The sequence below is a fragment of the Melitaea cinxia genome, chromosome Z (genome assembly GCF_905220565.1).
Source record: "Melitaea cinxia chromosome Z, ilMelCinx1.1, whole genome shotgun sequence".
In the NCBI taxonomy this organism is placed as follows: Eukaryota; Metazoa; Arthropoda; class Insecta; order Lepidoptera; family Nymphalidae; genus Melitaea; species Melitaea cinxia.
The window spans coordinates 14,223,671-14,249,560 of NC_059424.1; the positions used below are offsets into that span (position 1 = coordinate 14,223,671).

At 34.2% G+C, this 25,890-nt stretch overlaps 1 protein-coding gene and 1 pseudogene across 1 annotated transcript in view; one reads left to right on the forward strand and one right to left on the reverse strand.

Moving 5' to 3' along the window:
* The first annotated feature begins 207 nt into the window (after positions 1-207).
* Positions 208-25,890, forward strand: part of LOC123668837 (eukaryotic translation initiation factor 4 gamma 3-like) — a 40,057-nt gene continuing 14,374 nt past the window's right edge. The window contains exons 1-10 of the mRNA XM_045602527.1: positions 208-586; positions 733-858; positions 1,775-1,929; positions 4,051-4,160; positions 6,607-6,738; positions 12,611-12,683; positions 14,609-14,777; positions 19,121-19,183; positions 21,771-21,853; positions 22,058-22,769. Coding sequence (XP_045458483.1) covers positions 208-586; positions 733-858; positions 1,775-1,929; positions 4,051-4,160; positions 6,607-6,738; positions 12,611-12,683; positions 14,609-14,777; positions 19,121-19,183; positions 21,771-21,853; positions 22,058-22,769 — 2,002 coding nt within the window. The remainder of the gene's footprint in view (positions 587-732; positions 859-1,774; positions 1,930-4,050; positions 4,161-6,606; positions 6,739-12,610; positions 12,684-14,608; positions 14,778-19,120; positions 19,184-21,770; positions 21,854-22,057; positions 22,770-25,890) is intronic.
* LOC123669069 lies at positions 8,183-8,446 on the reverse strand (annotated as a pseudogene).

The window sequence follows — 25,890 nt, forward strand, 5'->3', positions numbered from 1 at the left end:
TGCGGTGCTTATTGCCGCAGGTCGGCGCTCGTTATTTGCCTATTATACTTAAGATGTTAACGTAAAGCAATAAATATTTGTATTAATATTACGATGAGATGATAATGTAGAAATTGCCATATGCCAGTGTTGGTTACTCCACTATTCTGGGAATGGTTCAATATTTGGCTGATACAATTTCTTAAGAATTTATATCATGAAATTAAGATGGTGGCTTTGAGAGGTGGTAACAGTTCCCTGGGCACAGTTTCACACGGATGTGGAATTCATGCGGGACAACAGAACGCGCTCGATTTGACACATCGTTTACAAACATCGCTAGGCATGCAGCTTAGCGCAGCATCACAAGCGGTGGGCCACCATTCTAGCCACATGAACCACGCCAACCATGCCAACCACACCAATCACGTAAATCACGCTAATCAAGGATCACAAGGCAATCAACTCAATATTCCTTCACTGAGCAGTATGTCACTATTGATGCAGCAACAAACCCCGGCCTCCCTCAAACACGAGCAGAATACGCGCTACTCGAATTCCAACTGCATGTTGCCCACTCACCACTACAGACTCTTGACGCAAACCAGTAAGTCGCTAGCCCGTACTTATTCGTTTAGCGGCATAATTTTTAAAAACCACTTTACATTTATGCATGCATTATATGCATCTATGCGTTATTGTTATGTTAGCGATAAGATTAAGCTATCGGCAATGTTTTTAAAATGTTTTAAGAATTATTATTCGTGGCGATAAAGTTAATGCACCATGTACTAACGATTGATCGCGATCGGCGATTGTTGTTCACTATACCTATTTCCTTAGCGCAATTCAGTTATCCTCGGGCGTCAACACCGCACAGTGAGTTAAATTTACATCGCATAGGTGGAGTATTTTTTTATTATTATATTATTCTTAGTTTTAAATATGCTTTTTTGAATTAAAAAAAATACAAAATTTTTAATAAAAAAAGAAAATTAATTTAACATGCTTCTTAAACCTAAACAAGAGTAATCAACTCAATTAAAGTAGATTGAGCATTTAGTGTTAACTGTCGACTGTTTTGTTGGATTTATTGCTTTCTAACTTGTACCATGTCAGCCCTCAGCAATATAAAGGCATACTTCTTTTTAAGAAAGCTTCAGTTGGTTTTTATTTCGAGTTCAAATTTTAATTTCACTATAGTAAGAACATTAAATTAAATAATTAGTATCACGTATTTATTATATTATAATATAAAAATAAAATAAAATATGTGGTGTCATTGGACACCAGGTAGGAACGAATTTCCTTCGGATAGTATAGAAGCAACACAATAAAAAAAAATATGTTGAATTTTATATATATTTTCAAGTTCTTGATTTTTTTATTTTGTTGATTGGTTTTTAATTAAGTACATAAAAGTATTTAGGACATTTAGTATATATGAAAATAAATACCGTAAAATAAAATAAATCAAACAGAATAATAATAATAATTCAAACTATTAAGTGAAATAAAAAAAAAATGTCTATTTATTTTTGTCGACAGTATAAAATTACATACATAATTTAAAAAAGTTACTAGTATCATTTTAGTTTTACAAACGTTATATTATACAGTCGTGTGACTGATATTACGTCACTTCCGTTATATATTTTTCTTACGGTTTTAGTATCATATTTTTTTTGTTCGAGCGATGAGTGAAGTTGAATTTAAAGCGATAAAGCCCTCAATGACCCCTAGTTTTTTTTTATTAATCAGTAGATAGTTAATGAAGTTCGTCTGTTGTTTCCAGGACCGGAATGTTACCATCCATCGGGAGCAGCGAGTGGCGCTTACATGTCTGGCGCGGCTGGTGGGCAAACCGCTGCGCCCAGCATGCGCGGTCAGCCCGCGCCCCAACCATCCGCCCCTCCGGCACCTCAACAGGATATCTCTAAAACCACAATGGTAAATTGAAAACCCTGATCTGATTGATTTGTTAGCACAATGATTTTACTTGTTCCATTCATGTCAATCAGTAGTCTTTCCTGTCTTTTATATAACCCATAGCTTTCACGAAATTTATTCATCTTTTTTATAACTATGAACTGTATACCTAACATCATCCATACCTAACATTTTTATTGTTTCATTTCTATACCCTTATAATCTATATTACATACATACATATAATCACGCTCTTTCCCGTAGGGGTAGGCAGAGACCACCTTTTCCACTTGCTACGATCTTTACATACTTCTTTTGCTTCGTCCACTTTCATTATTCCCTTCATACATGCTCTTCGGTTTAGGGTACTTTTGACTTGGGCTTTTTTCAAGACGTCCCTCATTTGGTCTCGGAACGTCCGCCTAGGTCTACCCCTTCCAACCCTTCCATCCACACTCGCCTTATACACTTTTTTCGTCAATCGTTCTTCACTCATTCTCTCGACATGACCAAACCATCTGAGCATACCTTTCTCAATTTTTGTCACTACATCTTCTTTCAGACCACAATGTTTCCTTATCTCACTATTTCTTATCCTGTCACTCAGTTTAACTCCTATCATACTTCTTAACGCTCTCATCTCAACTGCATTTATTCTGCTTTCATGTTTCTTCTGCCATACCCAACTTTCACTTCCGTACATGAGTGTCGGAACCACCACCCCCTCATGCACAGCCAAACGAGCCTTGTTAGACACCTCCCGACTGCTCATAAAAGAGTGCAAAGCTCCATTCACCCTGTTTCCGGCATTCACTCTTCTTTTAATATCACTCTCACACTTTCCATCTCTTGTAAACTTTGAATCCAGATACACAAACTCATTCACCTGTTCAATTTTTTCATCTCCAATCATGATATTGCAGTCTGTTACTGCCTCATCTCTTTCAAACACCATCACTTTCGTCTTCTTTACATTCATCTTCATTCCCTTTCTTACCAAAGCTCCACTCATATCAGTTACTATCTCCTGCAACTCTTCTCGTCTCTGCAATCTATATTGTCTAAGTTATAAAAACTTCATTAGCCACCATTATTATTATTAATAATAATAATATCTTTATTTCACAAACTTAGTACTATATTACAATCATAATGTGGCAACAATAAATATGTATTGCAGTTGTGTTATATATGCAGATTGATTATGATGCATATATTTCCTTTATACAAAATCAGGTTCGGTAACCGTTTAGTAAGTACATTTATTTAATGCTTTACATTTGAAAATTAACCTTAGTTTACACATCTGTTTAGTGTGAAAGTAGAATGTCTACTTAAAAGTGATATATCGATCATTGATACTCTGTTGATTATTATCATTACATATTACAAAACAAAGTCGCTTCCGTCGCTGTCTGTATACTTAGATCTTTAAAATTACGCAACAGATTTCGATGCGGTTTTCTTGAGTAAATAGAGTTATTCCAGAGAAGTTTTATATGAGTAATACATGCTTAATATAGTAGAGGAACACTGGTAGTTTTCGAAACTGTGCGAAGCCAGGGTCACTAGTTTATATCTAATATCTAATCCTTAGATCTTAATAGTCACAATAAATACTTTGGATACTACATATCCATAGAATCTAAAGTACTGATAAAGTACCTGAGCAGTCCCTTTTCTGTCTACTTGGTTACAAATATAAAAACTTCTAACTTATTATAGACATATTTATATTTTTGCATAAAAATTTATAAGAGGCCAATTAAAGTCTATCTATAGTAGTAGTCTATCTTTCTTTTAATATTTAATATTATAAATATATACACTTATAAAATAATTTATGAGATTTGTTTTCATTAATAACTTTGAAATCACTACTTACATTCCGCGAAACAAAAGATTTTGTTTCTTATATAAATAAAGATAAATAATGCCACATCAATGTTTTGGTTACATCTTTGCCCAGTATCACTCTCTTAGTCATCAGTTCTTGGCAGAGAAGAAAAACACTGATAAAACCTGGTATTAAATTCCACTCATACTTCTTCATATTGATATGCCTAACACCTCTTTTTAGCAGTGAGAATAACACACTCTTTTCAGTGTAGTATAGCTTTCACAATTATTTTCTATTTTCAGGCGGGACCAAGTTATGTCTCTCCACAAAACCAGACACCACCCTCGCGGCCTCAGTACCCCACTTTTCCATACAGAACTCAACATGGGAGCAGGCCATCCTCACACCCAAGGTACCGATCTGTATTTAAACTCTTAACATATATGAAACTTCACATTTTCCTGTTTAACAAACTGTCAATTTTAGATTTTGACAGGCTGATGTTTTATTTTCTGTCCTATTTTCTTTATGCCTTTTTTTTGGAAGACTGTTATAAAGAGATAACTAGAGTAATTTCTAGTGAAAATCTACATGCTATTACATATACAAGTGGTCGCCCAGTGGTCGGAATTCGACCATAATTAATTTAAATTATAACTTTGAACATTATTGAGGTTCTGTTGTGAAAGACTTATACTACTATAATACTAAACAAAAGATACATCCATGTGTGTGTCAAATACTTGGTAGTGTGTGTAATGTTTTTTCATTAATTTAATGTATTTATATGCATAATTTAAAAAAATTAGCATTCTGCACTCTTTCTCTATATAAACTGTAAGAGTGCAAAATTTCATACTCCTCGGTCTGTGCAAATTTCGTAAAAAGGGGTTACAAAGTTTTTGCTTCACGTGGTAATATATAGATAATATATATTGGTCCACCTTGTCTTGTTTACCTTAGTTTTGCGCTTTGAAATACATTTACTAATTATGTTTTATTTATATAGATAGATAGAGAGATGTGTGAAATTATTTGGGTATAGATTGATCTTTGGAAGTTATTAACACTAAAACTAACAAATCATTTGCTAATAATACTTTGTATGAAGACAGATTGAAGAAGACCCAGATATTATTATTGTATAAGGTAATTTTTATAACCACGTGTCATACTCAGTATGAATATAATTCAAACAATGTGTAGTATATGTACTCACGTGACTTTGTGTTTTATGCTAATGTAAATATAAACATAATAGAGAACACAATAACACAATATGTATAAGTAAGTATTAGTAATAAGTAGTAGTATAAAACAACTTAAAATTTCAACTCTGTCTTGATTAATAACAGAACTTGATAACCCGACCCTGATTACTGATAACTGTTGTAAGTATTATTAAACAGTAGTTTCTTGTTATACTTATAATGTACTAGATAAACTGTGCGATTTTCCTCGCATTTTTCGTTTCCAGATCGTGATGATTAAACAGTATATTTATAATCTTTATCTAAGAAATGAAAAGGTGAAAGTTTTTTTGCGCGCTTGTGCACTTGTTAGTACAATTAGATATTTGTTACAACATTAGCTTATTGCATTATTTATTGAAAAAAAAACCAACATTAATTGATATGTACACCATCAATTGTTATTTAACACTTAATATTACCAGTACTTATTACTCTGGAGATGTTATTTTTATAATTAAGACAAAAATAAAATTGACTAATAAGTGTTAATAATAGCCAATTACTGGGTGATGGCAAAGAAATCTTACTGGAAGTCGTTAGTTAATTAGTAAATAATGCATAATTAATACTTATGTATATATAACAATTAAAACATAAAAAAATATTTAGTGTTTATTAATTATTGTTATGTAATTATTTGATTTTTGGTATTGAAATTTATATTTCACTGAGGTAGGGCGCAGCAGGAAATTTCCAGCTCAAAATATGGAGCAACCCGACTGGGGTAGTATCTTGACCTTACAAAAGATCATAGCAAAATAATAATGATTTCAAGCAGTGTTGTGATCCTGTTAGTGAGTGAGGTGACTAGAGCTCCTGGGGGGAATTTGGGATAGGGTCGGCAATGTGCTTGCGATTCTTCTGGTGTTGCAGACGTCCATAAGCTATAGTAATCGCTTATCATCAGCTGAGCCCTACGCCTGTTTGATGATCTAATTATATTTAAAAAACATATAATTTGAATTTATCTATTAATTTAAAAAAATCCTATTTGAGAAATGCTTATGCTTCAGCCTGTAATATCCACCTGCTGGGCATAGGCCTCTTTCCTCAGGTTGGTGGATATTTGCCCTATTATGAGTAACAATCGCTATCAGGTGTACATGATAACAACCGAGACCAATAGCTTAACGTGTAAAATAAACTATAAGTGTGCGATATTTCATTTTCCTCCATCTGCGCTATTTTCGTAAAAAGGGGAAAAAGTCTTTGCTTCATGTATTAATATATAAATATAATGATTTAATATTCATTCAGTTAATGGTTTTCTTATTTCATGTGATCTATATTATTTCAATATCATCATCTATAAATTTAGAACATATCACTGATAGACAGGCTACTAAAATTTTAAAATATTCCATTTGTCCTTACTTACAGACGTTACATACCACATTACATACTATGTATTTTGTTGTAACATTAAAAATGACTTATAAAACAAATTCTGGCCTTTTTTAAAATTAATATTAGCTAAAATGCACACTTTCCAGTGTCTTGTTTACTGCTCCATTTTATACACTAATATGACTTAATTTTGTACCGTAATATTTTATGATTTATAAAACTGTTGCATATAAACATTTCCTTTTTTTTGTTTCACAGACAGCAACAACCTTATATGAGTGGCGCAAGTGCTACAGCTGCAGGACCAGTCATGTACCACCCAACACTTGTGTTTCCACATCACATGGGCATCCCACAAGGCTATCAGCAACCAAGATCCAGCACACCCGGGTACATAATTTTTTTTATAATTCTTATTATTTTAGATATTACAGAGCTATCAATGTTATCTGAAGAAAGTTTTTTTGCTCTGATTTCAATTTAAAGTTTCAAGTCATACACCCTGGGAAGTCGAAAAAACAATTAAATAAGCATTATTGGGGATAACTCAAGACATTCTCGTCATATCTCGATAAAATTTAAATGGAACACAAAACAAGAACCAGCTTTCGATTAAAAAACAGAATCATCAAAATCGTTACACCCAGTAAAAAGTTATGAGGTAACACAAAAATACATTTGAATTAAGAACCTCCTCTTTTTTGGAAAACTGTTAGAGAGAACTAAATTAGTGTAATTTCTAGTGGAAGACCTATATGCTATTATATATACTAGTGGTCGCCCAGCGGTCGAAATTCGATCATAATTAATTTAAATTATAAGTTTGAACATAATTGAGGTTCTGTTGGCAAAAACTATACATCTATAATAATAAACAAAAGAGTATATATCCATATGTGTGTCAAATACTTGGCAGTGTGTTTAATGTTTTTTTCATTAATTTAATGTATTTATCTGCACTCTTTCTCTATATAAACTTTATACTTCTCCGTCTGAGCAAATTTCGTAAAAAGGGGTTAAAAAGTTTTTGGCCAACTTGTCAACAAGTCTTGGTAGAAGCCTGGAATGATAATGATGGGCCAGGCCTGGTTTTCGGGACTGGGCCAGGCTTGGTTGCCGGGACTGGGCCAGACTTAGTTGCCGGCGGTCCTCAGACAGGATTTCGTTGCCGAGCGTTCAAAAAGCCATGCTCGATAGTGAGAGATCGTGGCAGGCGGCGGGCTCCTTCTGCGAAGAGGTAATGACGTAGAAGGTGGCTGCGGAGCAGGCCAGGACGAATGACGTCTCCGCTGACCCACTCCGGCGCAGACGTACGGGGGCAAGGAGGAGACAGCTTACCCACCTACTCTCCCCCTCGTAATAGTGGGGTCGCCGACAGATAGTCGGGGGACTTCGGCCGGCCTGACGACGCGTCCCCACATGTCTGAGGGGTGGCCTTGTTGTGAGCGAGGCCACCCCCACCATTGTGCCGGGGCCCGGAAGTTTCGTCCGGGCCTAACGCCAGGGCGAGTTGGCGAATGCTAGCGAGACCCCATTTCGCCCCACCCAGGCGGACGACTGCTCACACGTGGTGGTTTTTTTAGTCAGTAGGAGTCTGACATAACCCACTGACCCCCGCGCCGGATGGTATCCATGATGGAATTTCCTCACGTTAAAAAAAAGGCTTGGTTGCCAGAACTGGGCCATGCTTAATTGCCAAGACTGGGTCATGCTTAATTTTCAGGACTGGGCCATCCTTGGTTCTCAAAAAACCCACCCGTAATACGGGCGGTACAGCAATGCCAACAACGGTTTCATATTATGCAAACGTTTTTCTAAATAAATTATTTTTATTAAAAAAAATGCCGGTCCGACCCGTGACGGAAGTGGAGCGAGCCCCTAACTTCCCATTGTTTTCCAAAAATCAGTTTAATATACCTAGTACCCAAAGTACACAAAACACACGAGTTCGTGCTATAATGTCTGGCCTATGTCCGGCAGTATACTGCGGTATGCTGAAGTGACTAGCTACTGGTCCCGCAGTGCGGGAGCTTTCAGATATTAAGCTGAAAACGACAGCTGCCACACTTTGATTTTAGCCTGTAGGCTGAGAAGTAGGAGTGGACGATATACATCGATGTATTAGAAACACTCAATGTATAGTAACGATGCATCGAATCAAACCGATGTATTGTTAATATTTCAACATCGACTATTATACATCGATGTTTTTTTATTTGATGCATCGAAGAGGCAAAAAAAAACCTGCAATAATTGTGTTTGCTTGCAAACGAAAAAAACCGACTTCAATTACATCGACATGTAATACAACGTAAGTAGCCGAACATAATTAACAATAGGGTTTTCCTTCGATTACTCTGGGATTCCATCATCAGATCATGGTTTCCTTATCATGGTACCACACCTGAAATATCTCCTTTCCAACAAAAAAAGAATTATCAAAATCGGTTCATAAACGACGAAGTTCGGGGATATCTCGATTTTGCCCTGTCTCTTTAATTACTTAATTCATTCAATAGCACGATGTTTCGTTTATCTCACAACTCCTGGTGGAAGACTTAACGATAATCCACTAGAAATTGGGAAAGATTACAAAATATAGTTTCCTTTATTACATAAAATCGCCTTTAAATATCTAACAATGGTAGGCACATCGGTCCCATCTGAAAGACTGTTTTCACAAGCGGCGCAGGCAAAATTAAATTAATAAATAAACGCTTCACACTGGGAGTAGTAGTAAGTATTGGGATATTTAAAGATCTCACTATTTCCTCGATATTTTTTTTTGTCTTCTAAATTTTTGTCAGATTTTAAAATATAATAATAACGTATGTAATAAAACTTTTTTAATAGATGTCGGTTTTCTATATCTAAACCACATAAATATCGAGCTTATAGAAAAACAGTCGATGTATGAAAAATCGATGTTACGTCGCGATCTGACGACAGTCCTCGGAGGGGACTTGTCACTGCCGAGTGTTATCACCGCGATGCTCGGCGACGATGAGTCCTGGAAGGCGATCGTCTCCTTCTGCGAGACAGTAATGTCCCAGAAGGAGAAGGGCGAGCGGATGAGAAAGGGGGCCGCCGACGAGGCCTCCGTCCGCAGGCGACGAACGGGGGTGCGTAGGAGGCGCTACTTAATGCGTTTCCAGTAACGCCCCTGTGCCCATGTCGGGCCGGGATGGGAACCCGGTCCTGCTAGACATGGCGTTGTCGGGATTGTTCAGAGAGAAGAATTGAGTCGGACAGTCCCCATGGAGGAGAAATCTGGTCTTTTCGCCGAGGCCAGCCTGTCGCTGGAGGGATCCTGTTGCCTGCAGATCCGGGACCCTCCAATCAAAGCGGATGAAGGCTCCCGCAGGGGTTTTGGTCGGTAGTGCACCCCCAAGTGCTGAAGCCGACATACGGTCTAGGAATGCCTACCCGGGCATCCTAGATATCACCCGTAAATGGGTTACCCTGCGATATATATAAAAAAAAATGGGTAGCACATGTACGATGTATTAAAAGGTTACGTTACTTAGTAAGGTAAGGTACGAAATGTAATAGTACCAAACGTTAATCGTTATTCGGACCTAATCGGACTAATCGTACACTGTAACAGTACTATCAACTATCACAGTTCACCGCGGTCCGACGAGTTTGTATTGTACGTCTATGGGTCCGAGTATCACACTGTCCGACTGTCCGAGAAGATGTTATTCGTAAGGTGTTCGTTAGCTCTGAAATGAAACAGAGCTATACAGCAGAACGGTACGAACGAACGATTAATGCTGCATTTGTAAAAACCGTAAAAGTTACATCGCGTAGCGCATTCTATTCATTTCGCGTTTTTAATGTCCCCTTTTTAATCAAAGTTTTATGAACATACATAAACTAATTCCTAATTCCTAAGTATTTTTTTTTATTATAGTTTTTGTTTAGCATAGGTAAGTAAGAATTGAGAATTTTAGTGATTTAAAAAAAACCTTTTAAATACATTTTTACGTAAAAGGAATTTGTTTACGTTATATTGAAATAATGTGTATAATGAGGTTTGTGATTTCACAATTGTATCTTTGGTGCTAGAAGACAAAAAAATAAATAAATATCAAAATAATGAAAAAAAAGTATTTCGACCCGTACACTGTTTTGTAGCCAGGTACTATAAGTACTAATAGTACTAATAAGGTATACTAGTAAATTTTTCGAATTGTACGAATAGATAACCTGACAATGTCCGATTAAGCCCAAAAGTAATGTCCATCACTACCGAGAAGCGATAAATCTGGCCAGCGCGATTTAGAAAAATAACTTGAGTTGTACAGCGACATCTAGGGAATCATATCTGAACTAGAATAATAATAATACTCGAATCACGCCGTATGTCCTAAGCTTGGGTCCCCATTGAATGACCAAGGCTGGGTTAGCCAGTCTTGGCCAAGTGTGCCAAAATATTGGCATGGCCGAGTCTGGGTTAACCAGCCTTGGCCCACGCTAGGATTTACAATGAATGGCCAAGGCTGGGTTAGCCAGTCTTGTGTTGTCAGTGGTTAGTTTGCCAACTCTGGGGATTCCTGCATGCATGGGTCTAAAGCTTTAGATTTCCGTTCCAGCGCCAGAGACAAAAACGTTGCAGTTTCATCTGTAAAAAAATTACACTCATGCGCCTAAAGAAGTTTACTTATTGTTGCGCAATCGGTAGTCTTTTTTGAAATAGGCAGTTCCATCGAAATTCGTACCGCAACTATATATTTTTTAATTCTATCTTTTTTTAAAATTTTCTTTTATACAAACTTTGCCCTAACAAGAACACAAGTACTTCGCGTACATACATTTTGATGACTCGTTATTATTTATATGATGTTGAAATATATTTAATAAAAAGTAGATAGTTATTTTATATATATAGTTTTAGGAACTATACAAGTTATTTGCTCCATAAATTATCGTAAACGTCAACCGTTTATAGAATACTTTGAAATTAAATGAACTGTTACGTTATACATATAATTTCTGAATCTCCAGTATTAATTACCTACCCATTTACTTTTTTACATGCTTACATTTTGGTATCGATGACAGCAAGTCGCAGTTTATGGATCATGGGTGATGCAGTTTATTCATATTTTAGTAATATAATATTTATAAAGTTGTAAGAATTTGTACACTTAAGTGGATTTATGGATGTATAAAGGTTAAAAATACCTTTAAATAAGCAATATTCATTATTTTATTGAACATAAATACTGTTTCTATGCTAATATTATAAAGAAGAGTTTTTTCTTGCTTGTAATGGATAAACTCAAAATGTACTGGGCCGACTTTGAAACTTCTGTTACCATTATTCACTCGTTCGAAGCCCCGCCGCCGGATAGCTACTATATAATGATTATCTTAGACATATGTTATCATTTATCTAAAATATTATAATAAATAGGGAAAATGTGTTTGTTTATTTACTTGTTCTTTGTAAAGTCTAAATCGATTTTTATACATCTAATACTTTAGCAACAACTAGCTATGCCCGCGACTGCGTGGAATTTTACAAAAAAGTTATTGTTCAGTTTGCAGAGTTATCACTCACTTCAGCCTAATACAGTCCACTGTTCGACATAGGCCTCCACAAGTTCGCGCCAAAAATGGCCCGAACTCGTGTCGCAGAATTATAAAACAAATACATTTCTAAAATGAAAGAAGCCTAAGTTATTCCTTACTACATCAGCTATCTGCCAGAGAAAGTCCCGTAAAAATGGGTCCAGCCATTTCAAAGATTAGCCAGAACAAACAGACAGACAGACAAAAATTGTAAAATGTTATTGCATTTAGTAAAAAGCGGCTATTTTAATATTACAAACAGACACTGCAATTTTATTTATTTGTATAGATATGTACTCAGAAGTACGATGTTTCAACTAGTATAATTAGTAGCAGGGTGATGATTTTGACTGATTTCTGCTTTCGCGGGTTCCATTCTCGTTCAGATCAGATATTTCTGCTTTTATAAATATTTGTTTCTGATATTGGCTTATGTTTTTGTAGGCCTCCAAGACCCCGAAAGCACATAAATAGTGGGGTAGAGTGAAGAATTAAGCTTTGACCCTCCTCCTTTTTTGAGAAAAGCCCAGCTGTGGGACGTTGATAAAGGCAATTTCAATAAATCATGTTATACTATTAGAAGATTTGTTGGAATAGTTTTATCGTTCTGTTATATTTTTATAATTATAAAAATCTTTTCGTTAAATGTGATTACATAAAAATAATTATCTTTTCTTATCAGGTATTATCCGTACATGGCGCCATACCTCAGCTACACGACACCGGCTGGACATACTGCGCCGTGTAAGTATATAATCTATCATTACGTCAATGTTATTGTTTTTGAAATGCTATCGGGTCTCATTGATCTTTTTGTATGAAGCTCTTAATACGATATATGAATAATTATGTTTGCTTAGCACTAGCTGACGCGACAAATGATGTGTATTGCGAAGGGTCAAACACGTGAAGTTTAAAAATCTTTACGTTTTCTGAATTTTTGGATTTTCTGCTCAGTTAGTTTTCTTTGCTTTTTTATTCCCTAAAATCACTCTATAAAAAAAATGAAAACAAAAACGATTTTTTGTCATTTTGTTCACATTTCTACCTACGACAACACTTGAAAGAAATTCTCTTAACCGGTAACCTTCTCAATTCGGTTGATGTATATATTTTTTATGTAAGTATGTACACCGACGCATTCGCCGAGTTTTCTGATTCGAGTTAGGTGATTTTTTGTTTATTTTTTTTATTTTGTTATTCGATGCGGATAGTTCCCATTTGGTCCCATAAAAATTTAATTCAGTTTGGCTCAATAGCTTTTATTTTATGAGCATTTTTGCTAACTTGAATGATGTAATTTTTATTTATTTATTTATTTATTTACTTAGAAGGGATGGTACATAGCACAGAAAAAATTATAAAACAAACAAGAATGAACTATAATCAAAAAGGCCAATTACGACCATCCATCCGTTTAAAATTTAAATAAACAACGTGAAAAAATAAAATAAAAGAAAAAACACAAAAAAAAACTTATTTTCATATTAAACCTATAAACATTATAACTTTTTGCTAGATGTACCATTTCAATAATTCTTTTTTTATTCAAATGCTGGTGCTTGTCATGTAGTCCCATTTTAATTTAATCGAGTTGTGAATAGTACTATTTGAGTTGTCTCTAATAAATGCATATTTTACCCGACTACGTTTTCGTCTACGTTGTAGTACTGGCCGATGTAATTTGAGTCGGCTATTTTTCGTTTGCGAGGAAACACAATTATTTGTAATGAGTAGTTATTAATTTATTTAAAATAAAGAAAAACCTTAAAAGTTCAAAGAATTTACTCTATATTAGACCTATAAAACATTAAGTTGGGTAAAACAGTCAATGGATATCTGAAAAAAAAAATTGTTTAAAACATTAAAATATGGAGATGACCAACTAACAAACAAAAGAGATCAACAACCGCTCTGGAGTGAGCTCTGGTGGCGCCTATACACCGGCGGTTTGCGAGTTTATTTTTATTTTTCATTTTATTTATTTTTACTTTCGGGGTTCGATTACCGCTCGCAATGAATATTTGTATGTCTGTTTGGATGTCTGTTCTTGTGGATCTCCCCACTGTATGTCGGAGAGCACGTTAAGCAGTCGGTCCCGGTTGTTATAGCGATCGTTACTCATAGTTGGGAACGTAACCGTCAACCTGCAATGGAGCAGCGTGGTGGTAAGTTCCAATGTTTCTCCTATATGGAGAAAAAGGCCCATGCAATGGGATGTTACAGGCTGAATCGTGATACTGATGGAAACAACCTCTTCAAACTTACCGCCGGGATTTTCCATAACATTAGTTAATAATTGTACGACAATTATTGCTTTTTTTATCAAAGTCCTTGTGTATTTGTGTATCATTTGAACTGTAACATCCGTAAAGATGGAGGCACAAAACAACACGTAATAATAAAATTTAATGTTTTAAAAATTGTTATTTGATACCTTTGTGTGAGGGTTCGAAACGCACTGAGCCGGTTGTTTTGTCAATTTTTAATAGCAGCTTCGAAAAGCAAAAGCAAAAAGAAAAAGCAGCTGTTAAACTGTACTGTTTGTCTTAAATTTTAAGCTCGATTTCTATTCAAAATTCGTTTTGCTCTATATGCCGTGTCGAAATTGAATAGTACTTGAGAAAACGAATATATATATATATATATTAATGGAAGGTTTTAACATATGTTATGTTCGGCAGACTACTACCCGTCGAACGGTCAACAGTTAGGAGCGGGCGGCGTGGCCGGCGGTGGAGGGCGAGCCAGTTCAGCTGCGTTGGTTCCGCAGCAACAAAACGCGCCCGCCGTTACTAACGCATTGCCACATCCCCAGCCACAATCACACATACATCCTTCCATACCTGGTATTTATTATTTATGCTTCTCATGTTTCTAGTATGCTAATAATAATCAATAATAATAACAACCAAAGTTATCCGTACTCGTTTTAATATACGGATATTATAAAGAGGAAAGATTTGGTTGTTTTTGTGCATTGAATAGGCTCCGAAAGTGTTGAACCGATTTGAAAAATTCTTTCACTGTTGGGAAGCTACCACTATCCGCGGATTACATAGGCTTTATTGAAAAATAGGGATTTTTTTTTTTTAATTTTTGCTAAATGTCCTAGCGAAGCCGGGGCGGGATGCTAGTAGCGAACATAAAAGTAATGCCCTTTCGCGATATCATAATATAAGCGACGAGTCAAAATGCACAATTTATCTACTTATGTTTAATTATTTATGTTAAAGGTGTATGTGTATATCTATTTTGTGCGTATATTGAGTTATTTGAATTTAATTTACTTTATGTACGAGTACCTACTGTATATAATAGTAATTTTCATACTCTACTATTAATTTTATCAATATTTTCTCTACTGTTAGGGTTTTTGTGTAAGACATGATACGACTATTAATGATAAGACCGCCTTTGCACTTTTTTTAAGTTACAATATTTTAATTTACCTAATATTATTTCAAATATGCAACAAAGTGTTAATTAAATAGATATTATTTCATATATTTTTTTAAATTTATTGGTTAATAGCTTTGTAGTCGATATTAAAATAATAATCGATATGGTTTACTATATTATTATGGTTACTGATGAGGCATAGGCCCTTTTCTCTATATAGGAGAAGTATCGTTGCCTAATAATTTAACGTGGTGGCACGTTGCTCTACTCCGGGTTGGCGGATAAATTCCCTACTATGGTAACGATCGCTATCAGGTATACTGAACAACTGGATTCGACAGCTTAACGTTCTTTCCGAGGCACAAGGTCAGACATCCAAAACCAAAAAGAAATATTTGTACAAATACAAATATCGCTCCCGAGTGGAAATCAAACCCGAAAACCGTCGGTGTTTTCTGGCTCACGCACCCACTACACCAGAGCGGTTGTTAGAACAACAATATTAGAAATGTTTTTTAAAGTAGTAAGATTATTTGTAAGGAGTAAACTGTGTATTATGTGAAAAATAAATATGGTACATCATGTTTAAGATAACGTACTAAAATAATTAAAAATGTTTTATTTCAGAAATATGTGTGTTAACTTAGTACAAGAAGAAAAAAACAAATATGAATACAAACTTTTAGCAGAAAGTAAAAATAACATTAAACAAACATGGAGTAATCTAAAATCAATCTGTGGTCTAAACAAAAGTGAAAATAAAACTAATCAGTTACTAAAACTAAAGGCTAATACTATTGAATCTTTGGATGCGGTGAACAATTATTTCACCACTGTTGGTGATCGTTTGGCAAAGACAATTTTGGATGGATTGAATGTGATGGAAGCTGACTTGAGTAACAATATAAAGCTTAGTTATTCCAATTCACCAGCACATTCATTGTTTTTTCAACCAACGGATGAGAATGAAGTTGCCGTACTCATAAATTCATTAAAATCCAGTCAAGCTGTAGGACATGATAATATAAGTAATGAAATACTTAGGATTAACAAATATTTGATTGCATCGCCTCTAACTTATTTGTGTAATCTTAGTATGTCATCAGGAATAGTCCCAGATAATTTGAAAATTGCAGAGGTAATACCTATTTTTAAGACGGGTGATGCACTAGAACCGGCTAACTATAGACCAATATCATTATTGAGTGCGGTGGCTAAAATAATTGAAAAGGTAGTAAATGTAAGACTACTTAAATATTTAGAAAAAAATAACCTTTTAAGTCCTAACCAATACGGATTTCGCTCTGCTCGGTCCACAGAGGATGCTGTTACGGGCCTTGTTGATTTTGTAACGGATAAAATTAATGATAGACAAAAATGTGTTGGCGTCTTTTTAGACATAGCGAAAGCCTTTGACACTGTGTCGCGGCCTATACTATTAAAAAAATTAGAATTGTTGGGAGTTAGAGGTTTAACATTGCAATGGTTTCAATCTTACCTAAGTGAACGGAAACAGCGAGTACGAATTGGTGAACTCATGAGTGGCTATGCCGAGACTGCTTACGGCGTGCCCCAAGGCAGTGTTTTGGGTCCTACTCTCTTCTTAATTTACATTAATGAGCTCTGCTCACTTGAATTGCCACAGGCTAGGATTTTTACTTTCGCAGATGATACTGCCATAATTTTCCACGCTAAGACATGGGCGGAGATCGTTGATGTCGCTGAGGGTGGATTGAGTACTGTAGCCAGCTGGTTGAGGAATAACTTATTGAGTCTCAATGCAAGCAAAACAAAACTCATAGCTTTAAGTATATCTAGGAGAACTGCCCCTAATAAAGTTTTGAACCTTAGGCTCCACTCATCTGAATGTGTAAAACACCCAAATTCATTGCAGTGTCAATGCCCCTCTATCCAACAAGTTTCGTCTATAAAATACTTGGGTATACTGATAGACGAACATCTGTCGTGGAAATTACACATTGATGCAGTAACGAAACGCATAAGGAAGCTAGTACATATATTTAGAAGGATTAAGTTCATAGCAGATCCAAGCTTAATTCGAGCCGTGTATTTCAGTTTATGTAAATCTATCTTAAATTATTGTGTCATTGCCTGGGGAGCATCCAAAAAGACATATCTTCTCCCTCTAGAACGCGCTCAGCGAGCCATTTTAAAAACAGCCTTTAACAAACCATGGCGCTATTCCACAAACGCATTGTTCTTGGAGTGTAACATTCTCCGCGTGAGACAGATTTACATATCATCGGTGCTTGTCCGCTTTCATAAAGTTGCGAAGACTATAGCCCGAGCCTCAGGCAGAACTGTTAAATGGGACCTACCGAGAGCTCGTTCGTCTTTTGCTCGTCAATCTTTTACTTTTATGGGACCCTTTCTATACAATAAGTTCTTTAAGCATAATAACACTATATTAAACCTGACATCGTCCAATCTCAAAACCACCATTCAAAAATGGCTACTACCAAAAAGCTATGACCATACAGAGACCTTATTGAACAGAGATATTTAATATCATGTGCACGCAAACCTATTATCTATGTATATATATATATATATATGTGCATGGGTATGTATGTATATGTATGTATATATAATCTATGTTAATGAATCGTATCTTGTCCCCTCTGTTCAGTGTGTTAACTCGATCCCAAGACGTTAGTCGTAGGGCTGGCAGAGGCGACATACTGATGCAGTGCGCACGCGCACGCACGCAAGCACACGCACGCGCACGCACTCACGCTCACTTGCAGACAGGCATACATCACCAATCATCAGCACTACTACTTTAGACGTCGGGGTACAAAAAACAGTGTATAAATATATTATTTATTATTATACACAATGACATTGATGTACACACGTACTTACACACACACACACACACACGCGCGCGCGCGCGCACACACACAACACACACACACACACATACACACACACAAACACACACTCACCATTTGTTGCCTTAGTTCTTGTATGTTCCAATCAAATAAACTTTAATCTTTTTATTTTTATTTTATTTTTAAATTATAAACTTTAAATGCATTGTTTTTGTTTAAACTAACGGAATCGTATTAAGCTAATGGAAGGGACTGGACCCCACGACACAGGGAATCCTAGTGTGGGGACCAGAGACATACTGTTCTACCTGTGACTAAATATAACTGATGTAATATGTGTTAATATAATGTACTAACGTTTGAAGAAATAAAGATTATTATTATTATTATTATTATTATTATTATTATTATTATTATTATTATTATTTAAGAAAAGTAAATAATACAAAAATTTACATTTTTATAATTTATCTTTATGTAAACGTTATAAAATCTTATTCTTACTGATTTTTGAAATCTGATTGCAAGAGTAATTTATTATCCTATGTTAAAAATACTAAGAATGTTATTAAAATTTTGATGCTGCAATACCTAATTATGTTTGAAAAGAATAAAATGTTATTAAATGTCAATTGAATAAAATAAAAAAAATAGATAGTGATTCAATTCGTTTGTGTGGAAATTGTTTATTGTTGATCAATAATTTTTTTACATATATAAAAATGAATGTTTGTCTGTATATCCTTTGTACAATCGTAAACTATACGTTTAATCATCTTCAGCAAAGTGTTGTGCATGAGCCCACAAAGGTTTCTGATTTGGTACGGCCAAAAAAACAAAAATTAAAAAAAAAGCGCAGCGTACAGCTAGTTGTTAATAAATACCTATTTAATTATGTCACATCAAAACTTTAACATTTATTTATTTATTTTCAGGTATTCGTCAGGTTCCTCCAAAACGTACTTCCCATAGACTGCCGATAATTAACCCCTTAACTAGTAAGTATAAGATTTAGTATTTATTTAACAGAATAATGTAACCAAAGCAAATCAATCAATTTTATACTTTCATACGAAATAAAGCGTTGTTTAGCACATCATATTGCAATAATGCGTGTAGGGTGATAACAGGACGGAACCAAGTCGTTAAAATAAGCTGTAAACGCTAATATTTCCACGAATTCATTGACGATCTCAAAAGATTTTTCTTAGATTCTGGTGCATTTCATTCAGTTGAGTTGATCCCAATTTTCCACTTTCTGAATTATTTATATTACTTTCAAACAAATAAAGACGGCCTTCTGTGTCACATTCAGTTGTATTGAGAGTTTAAGTAGCATCTCTTATCCAATAAGGATTGCAAGATTTTTGACTCTGCAGCATTTTTCTTCGAATGGGAACAAAAAACTAATGTAGTCCGCGAATCGTAGTTATAGAAACAAATCGTGTAGTAAAATGTATATAGAAAGTGGCTTGATTTGTGTTGAAAATCTTCGTCAGGATAGCGCTGCGGGAGTGGTCTCACAAAAGCGCAGTATCGATAAACTGTTGTATAATTGTTAAAAATTTGACGCTTCGATGCGTGCATAATATTTTATTTATGACTGAAATAATTGTGTTTGCTCGCAAACGAAAAAAAAACCGACTTCAATTACATCGACGAGTAATACAACGTAGATCGACGAAAAAATACTCAAGTAACTGCGCGTTATCAAAGATTACTCAAAAAGTAGTTATCAGATCTCAATGAAATTTATATGTGACCACATGACAAGCATCAGCTTTCGATTAAATTAAAAATTATTAAAATCGGTACACCCAGTAAAAAGTTATTGCGAATTTTCAAGAAGTTCCCTCGATTTCTCTGGGATCCCATTATCAGATCCTGGTTTCCTTATCATGGTACTAAACTAAGGATATCTTCTTTCCAACAAAAAAGAATTATCAAAATCGGTACATCCAGTAGAAAGTTATGCGGTATAATACAACGTAGGTCGACGAAAAAAGCGTCAAGTAAAAACGCATTATTAGATATAGCTCGAAAAGTAGTTGTTAGATCTCAAATAAATTTAAATGGGACCAATTGGCACACACCACCTTTCGATTAAAAGAAAATTTGTCGAAATCGATCCACCCAGTCAAAAGTTCTGATGTAACATACATAAAAAAAAATAAAAAATACCGTCGAATTGAGAACCTCCTCCTTTTTGGAAGTCGGTTAAAAAGGGATCGATATTATATTTAGTAATAGCTTTGCCCGCGACTTCGTCCGCGTGGAATTTAAACAAAAAAGTTATTGTTTAGTTCCCTTTTATAAAATAAATAAATTTGTAAAATAAAAGTAGCCTAAATTACTCTTTTATTGCATCAGCTAGCCAGTGAAAATCCCGTCAAAATCGGCCCAGCCGTTTCAGAGATTAGCCGGATCAAACAGACAGACAAAAATTGTAAAAAATGTAATTTTGGTATATGTACCGTTTATAAATCCATATGCATTTAGTAAAAAGCGGTTATTTTAATATTACAAACAAACATTCCAAATTTATTTATTTGTATAGATTTGTATTCATTTTAGAATATAGGTAGTACCCAGGTAGGGTGACCGAGCTTAGGTCGGTATTCTTAGTAAATCGTGTTTATTTGAAATCATATTTAAATATGAATTACATATTGATAAAATATTAATAATATTTTCCGATTTTAATAAAAGTCATGAGTGCAATTAGAAAAAAAAAAAGAAAAAAAATCGATCTGGATGCATGTGGATTCACGATCGATCCCGACTGGCCGATTTCCCACCACAACAACTACAACTTGATTGAAAGTTGCGAAATTTACCTTCGTATGCTAACAATATTGTAGCCATTTTTTCATTAGAGGGATAAAACGATATTTTATAAAAATGAATCTCTGATATAGGCTATATTTAATTGTAATTGAATAAAAAATTTTCTGAAAAGTAATAGTATATGTAAATCAAGTCGGAGAAATACGATCGAGATTAAAACTTTACTATATATTTGCATCACAAAAATGATTAACGCATAACGAAGTGGGCACGGGTCAGCTAGTTATTAATAAAATAGTTCACAGGCTTTCTCGCAAATTAAATAAGCCATAAATAGACAGGATCTTGATCCTGGGATCAAGCTAGTTATGCTAAGTTTATTATAGTTAAAACTAGCTGTGGTTTCATCCACGTTAAGTTGAGAATAATGGTACTAAAATATTATATCTATCCTCGAGAATTGGACTATCTAACAAATAGATAATTTTTCAATTCGTACCAGCGTTTCCTGAGATTAGCTCGTTCATCCCACAAAAAAACTTCAGATTTATAATATTAGTAGAGATTTTAAAAAAATCGATTGAAAAAAGTTGTCATTAACTAAAGTAACTAGACTGATTGTAAATTAAAAATGTATATGTGTAATTAATTAAATAATTGTTTCTTACTTTATTATTCATACTATCCATTTGCTCCAATTGTATCCACCGATTTGTCAACGCATTGTTGTTTTGCCTTTGTTGTTGCTTTATCTGACTTTAATTTTATAACATTACAGTATGGTGTGTTTTGTTACAGAGCAAGATATATTCTCGGAAATATACTCTAATGATAGTCAATATATGAGTGGTGAATCCAGTGAACGACAAACTCCTCAATTGGTAAGACTGGCTCTAACTTCAATAATTACGAAATAATTTAATCATAAAGGTCGAATTTTTTTTTTCACACACTGCACTCTAATATAATTTTTAAAATATATCTTAATTTTATTTAATATTAAATATGATCAATTGTTGGAATAATATTTTAAAAAAGAATAAACATTTCCCTTTTATAATATACAATATTAATTAAATATGCAGGAGCCAATTCATAGTTTTGCCGAGGAGTTTTCACGGATGGTGAACGAAGCTGCAAATCAACCAACGCCAAGTGAAAGTGCTAGTAAATCGAACTTTGTTTCTAAAAACGTCGAAGTGCCTATTACAACGGCAAGCTCTAATCCACCTCAAACTAATGCAATAAGTACTATTAATAATAATAATATAGTAAAGTCTGAGATATTAAATGTTAGCGATAATAAAAATGCAGGAACTGAAATCGTAGAAACAAACGAGACGCCGGTAGTGTCCGCTATATCGGATAATCCTGTCGTAGTGCCTAAATTGCCAGTCAATAATAAGCAAATTCAGAAATCTACGGAATTGAATCAACCTTTAGCTGTAGATAATAGTAAGAATTTACTTAATAACAAACAACAAAAACATGCTAAGAATAAACCACTTGTGCCTCAAGATGAATTAGAAAAGCAATCAGATAGTGTGAGTTCTATAGTTCCTCAAGCAATAAATATACAATCGATAGTAACGCCTGCGACTCCGCCTGTATCGATAAACATGCCTACTGACTCTGGCTCCGCTTCCCTATCTCTCTCTATGCCCGCTCCGCAGCCTCAAAGAATAAGAGAGCCTAGAGATAGAATGAAATCAGAGGATAAAGAGAAGCCTCTAACTCCGAAACCTAAAGACAGTCTAGAAAAGGATATCCCTAAGCCAAATGGACCAACATCTGTCGGTGAGTACAATTTATATTTTATCCCAAAACTATGATAATAATACAGAGTACTATTAAAATAATATTATTATTGAGAGCTTATGCGAGTTTAGGCTCGTAGGTATGTGTCAACTTTAAATACACATACAAAATTATAATTATGGTCTTAAAAGGTAAAAAAGTAATCTTCTATATAAATAAAAATGAATGTTACTAAGCGCATAACTCGAGAATGGCTCGACCTATTTGGCTAATGTGGCTAATTTTTTGTAAGTTTCTTAAGGCCCACGGAAGGTATTAATACTAAAAAAAAAAAAAAAAAAAATTGCGTGGACAAATGTAGTTTTTAATATTAACTATTGACGGAACGAAGACTGTGCACTGACGCAGTAGTTATTCTAATGAAACTTCATAATTGTGTTAAAGTTAGTAAGACTGATTAGCATAAGTCATAACTTGTCAAGGTTAATGAGGTTTAGTCCACTCAAAAAACGTGATCTATAATATTTATAATAAAGACCATTAATTACATGTATTCATAATATGTTACTGTTATTATAGATATCTTTCTATATTTAAACCTTATATTATTTTTTTAAGTCAGTACCTAACAAATGAAGAAAAATTTTATTAAATTGATTTAGAATAGATTGTAAAATGATACATAAACATGAGTTATAATACATATAGGTATATACGCGGTATGATTATTTCATAATACCGTTTTAATGTCTTGTCATTATTTCATGTGACAAATGAAATATATATATGCAAATACTGTCCAGTTTAAAATAAGACACTGGTCACCATTTATAATAGTTTCTTTAATAGCACGACTTTAAGGTGCATCCGATTTTTTTTTTTAAATTTAAAATTAAAGAAAATTAATTACACTTTTATAAGGAATAGAAACCTAAAATATTACCCTGTGGTTGCTGTGTTAAGATTGAAATTATTGACAAAACTTTAAGAATAAAGTAATACCAAGAAAAAAAAATCAGAGATGTTTATTATGTATAGGGGAGAGTGGTATATTGTACCACTTGAAAAATTTTCCTACTAAATGTCACTATTTTTCTTTCCTGGCAACATAAAAATGAGTGCTGACAAAGTCCTTAACTATTTTTAACTGACTGCAAAAAAAAGGAGGAGGTTACTCAATTCGACCGTATATATATATATATGCTGACACGGCAAATGTTGTTTTGCCAATAAACTATCGACTATAAGTGTTCGGGGATTTACTTATAATCGAAAGCGTTGTAGACACTGAAAGTATGCTTTATTTAGTTTAATAAATTAATCTTTATTAAAGTAACTAATATATCTTAGATTACAATTCTCGATATCTGGTGACAACAGTAGACATCTAGCAAGGCGAAGGTAGATGAAATTGAATTGAGAAAAAAAATCATAATTAAAGGAAATTATTAAAAATAATAAAAAATAAAAATTGCGATGGAAAAATAGGGGTTGATCGTAGAGAGGTGGAAAATTAAGAGTAATATTTTTTTTTAATTCTAAGTCATGACAAAATAAAAATAAAAAACTTGCCAAATAAATTAAAGTTTATAATTAACAATTAAAATATAGGGGTTCATCGTAGAGGGTCGAAAATTTAGGGTTGTATGTATTTTATAATGTTGTATCATAAAAAATAAAAATAAAAAAAAAATAATTTATCTACAAATTAAAAAAAATATTTAGTGGTGGACTACCCTTAAAATTTAGGGGGATGAAAAATAGATGTTGTTCGATTCTCAGACCTACCCAATACGCACACAAAATTTCATGAGAATCGGTCAAGCCGTTTCGGAGGAGTTTACAAACACCGCGACACGAGAATTTTATATATTGGATTTTAATGTGTGTTCGGCGATAACTTCATCGTTTATGAATCGATTTTGATAATTCTTTTTTTGTTCGAAATAAAATATCCCCGGTGTGGTACCATGATAAGGAAACCATGATCTGATGAAGGGATCCCAGAGAAATCGAGGGAAACTTGAAAATCTGCATAACTTTTGACTGGGTGTACCGATTTTAATGATTTTTAATTTAATCGAAAGCCGATGTTTATCATGTGGTCACATTTAAATTTCATCGAGATCTGATTACAACTTTTGAAGTAATCTTTGATAACGCGTATTTACTTGACTATTTTTTCATCTACCTACGTTGTATTACTTGTCAATATAATTGAAGTCGGTTTTTTTTCGTTTGCCTGCAAATACAATTATTTGTTTTGTGTTGACGTCTGAGAAGCGCAATTTAGTTTGAGAGAAAAGAATTGTTTGTTAGTATTGGCTCTAAATTTTGACGCGTGTATCTAAGAAATCGCTCATTAAAAAGTTAAATTAGAGTTTTTCTACATTTTTCTACGTATTTCAATCTAAATTCAGTGATCAAAGAAAATGTTATAAATGGAAGGAAGAGGACGTAGAAAGGGCATTGTCGGCTTTAGAAAAAGAAATGAGTTTGAATTAGATATTCTGTCCCAAAGCCTACTAAAAACTGCTTTACGTTTAGCTCGAAAACGAAGTAATTTTGACAACGATTTGACTTTTCGTAAAGGGAGACCACATTCTAGACATAAAAGATTTTTTTTGGATTGAGTATCAGTGACCTTAAGAAATTCAGTTTTGACATAGCAGAAAAAGATAACATCTCTCCCAAATTTAACAAAATAAGAAAAATGACTGGCAAAACTTGGTTTTACGCTTTTAAAAGCCGTCATTTAGAACTGGGGGTAAGACAGCCTGAAATAACATCCATAAACAGAGTAAAGGGCTGTAATACGTAAAATGTTTATAGTTTGTATGATCTGTTAGAAAAAGATAATTGATGAAAATGGCCTCATCATCATCATCATCATCATCATCATCATCATCATCATCATCATCATTATTTCAGTCTATTACAGTGCGCTGCTGGATGTAGGCCTACACAGATTCACGCCAAAAATGGCGTGAACTCGGCTCGGCTCACCAATGCTTATTTTTAAAAGAATGGGAAATGGCACACCTGAGGGTAGTGTTATTGCTATTTCCGAATCTGGCTACATAAATGCTACATACATTATTTGTTGAATGGAATAAGTATTTTATTAATGTAGTCAAACCATCACCTACAATAAATTTCT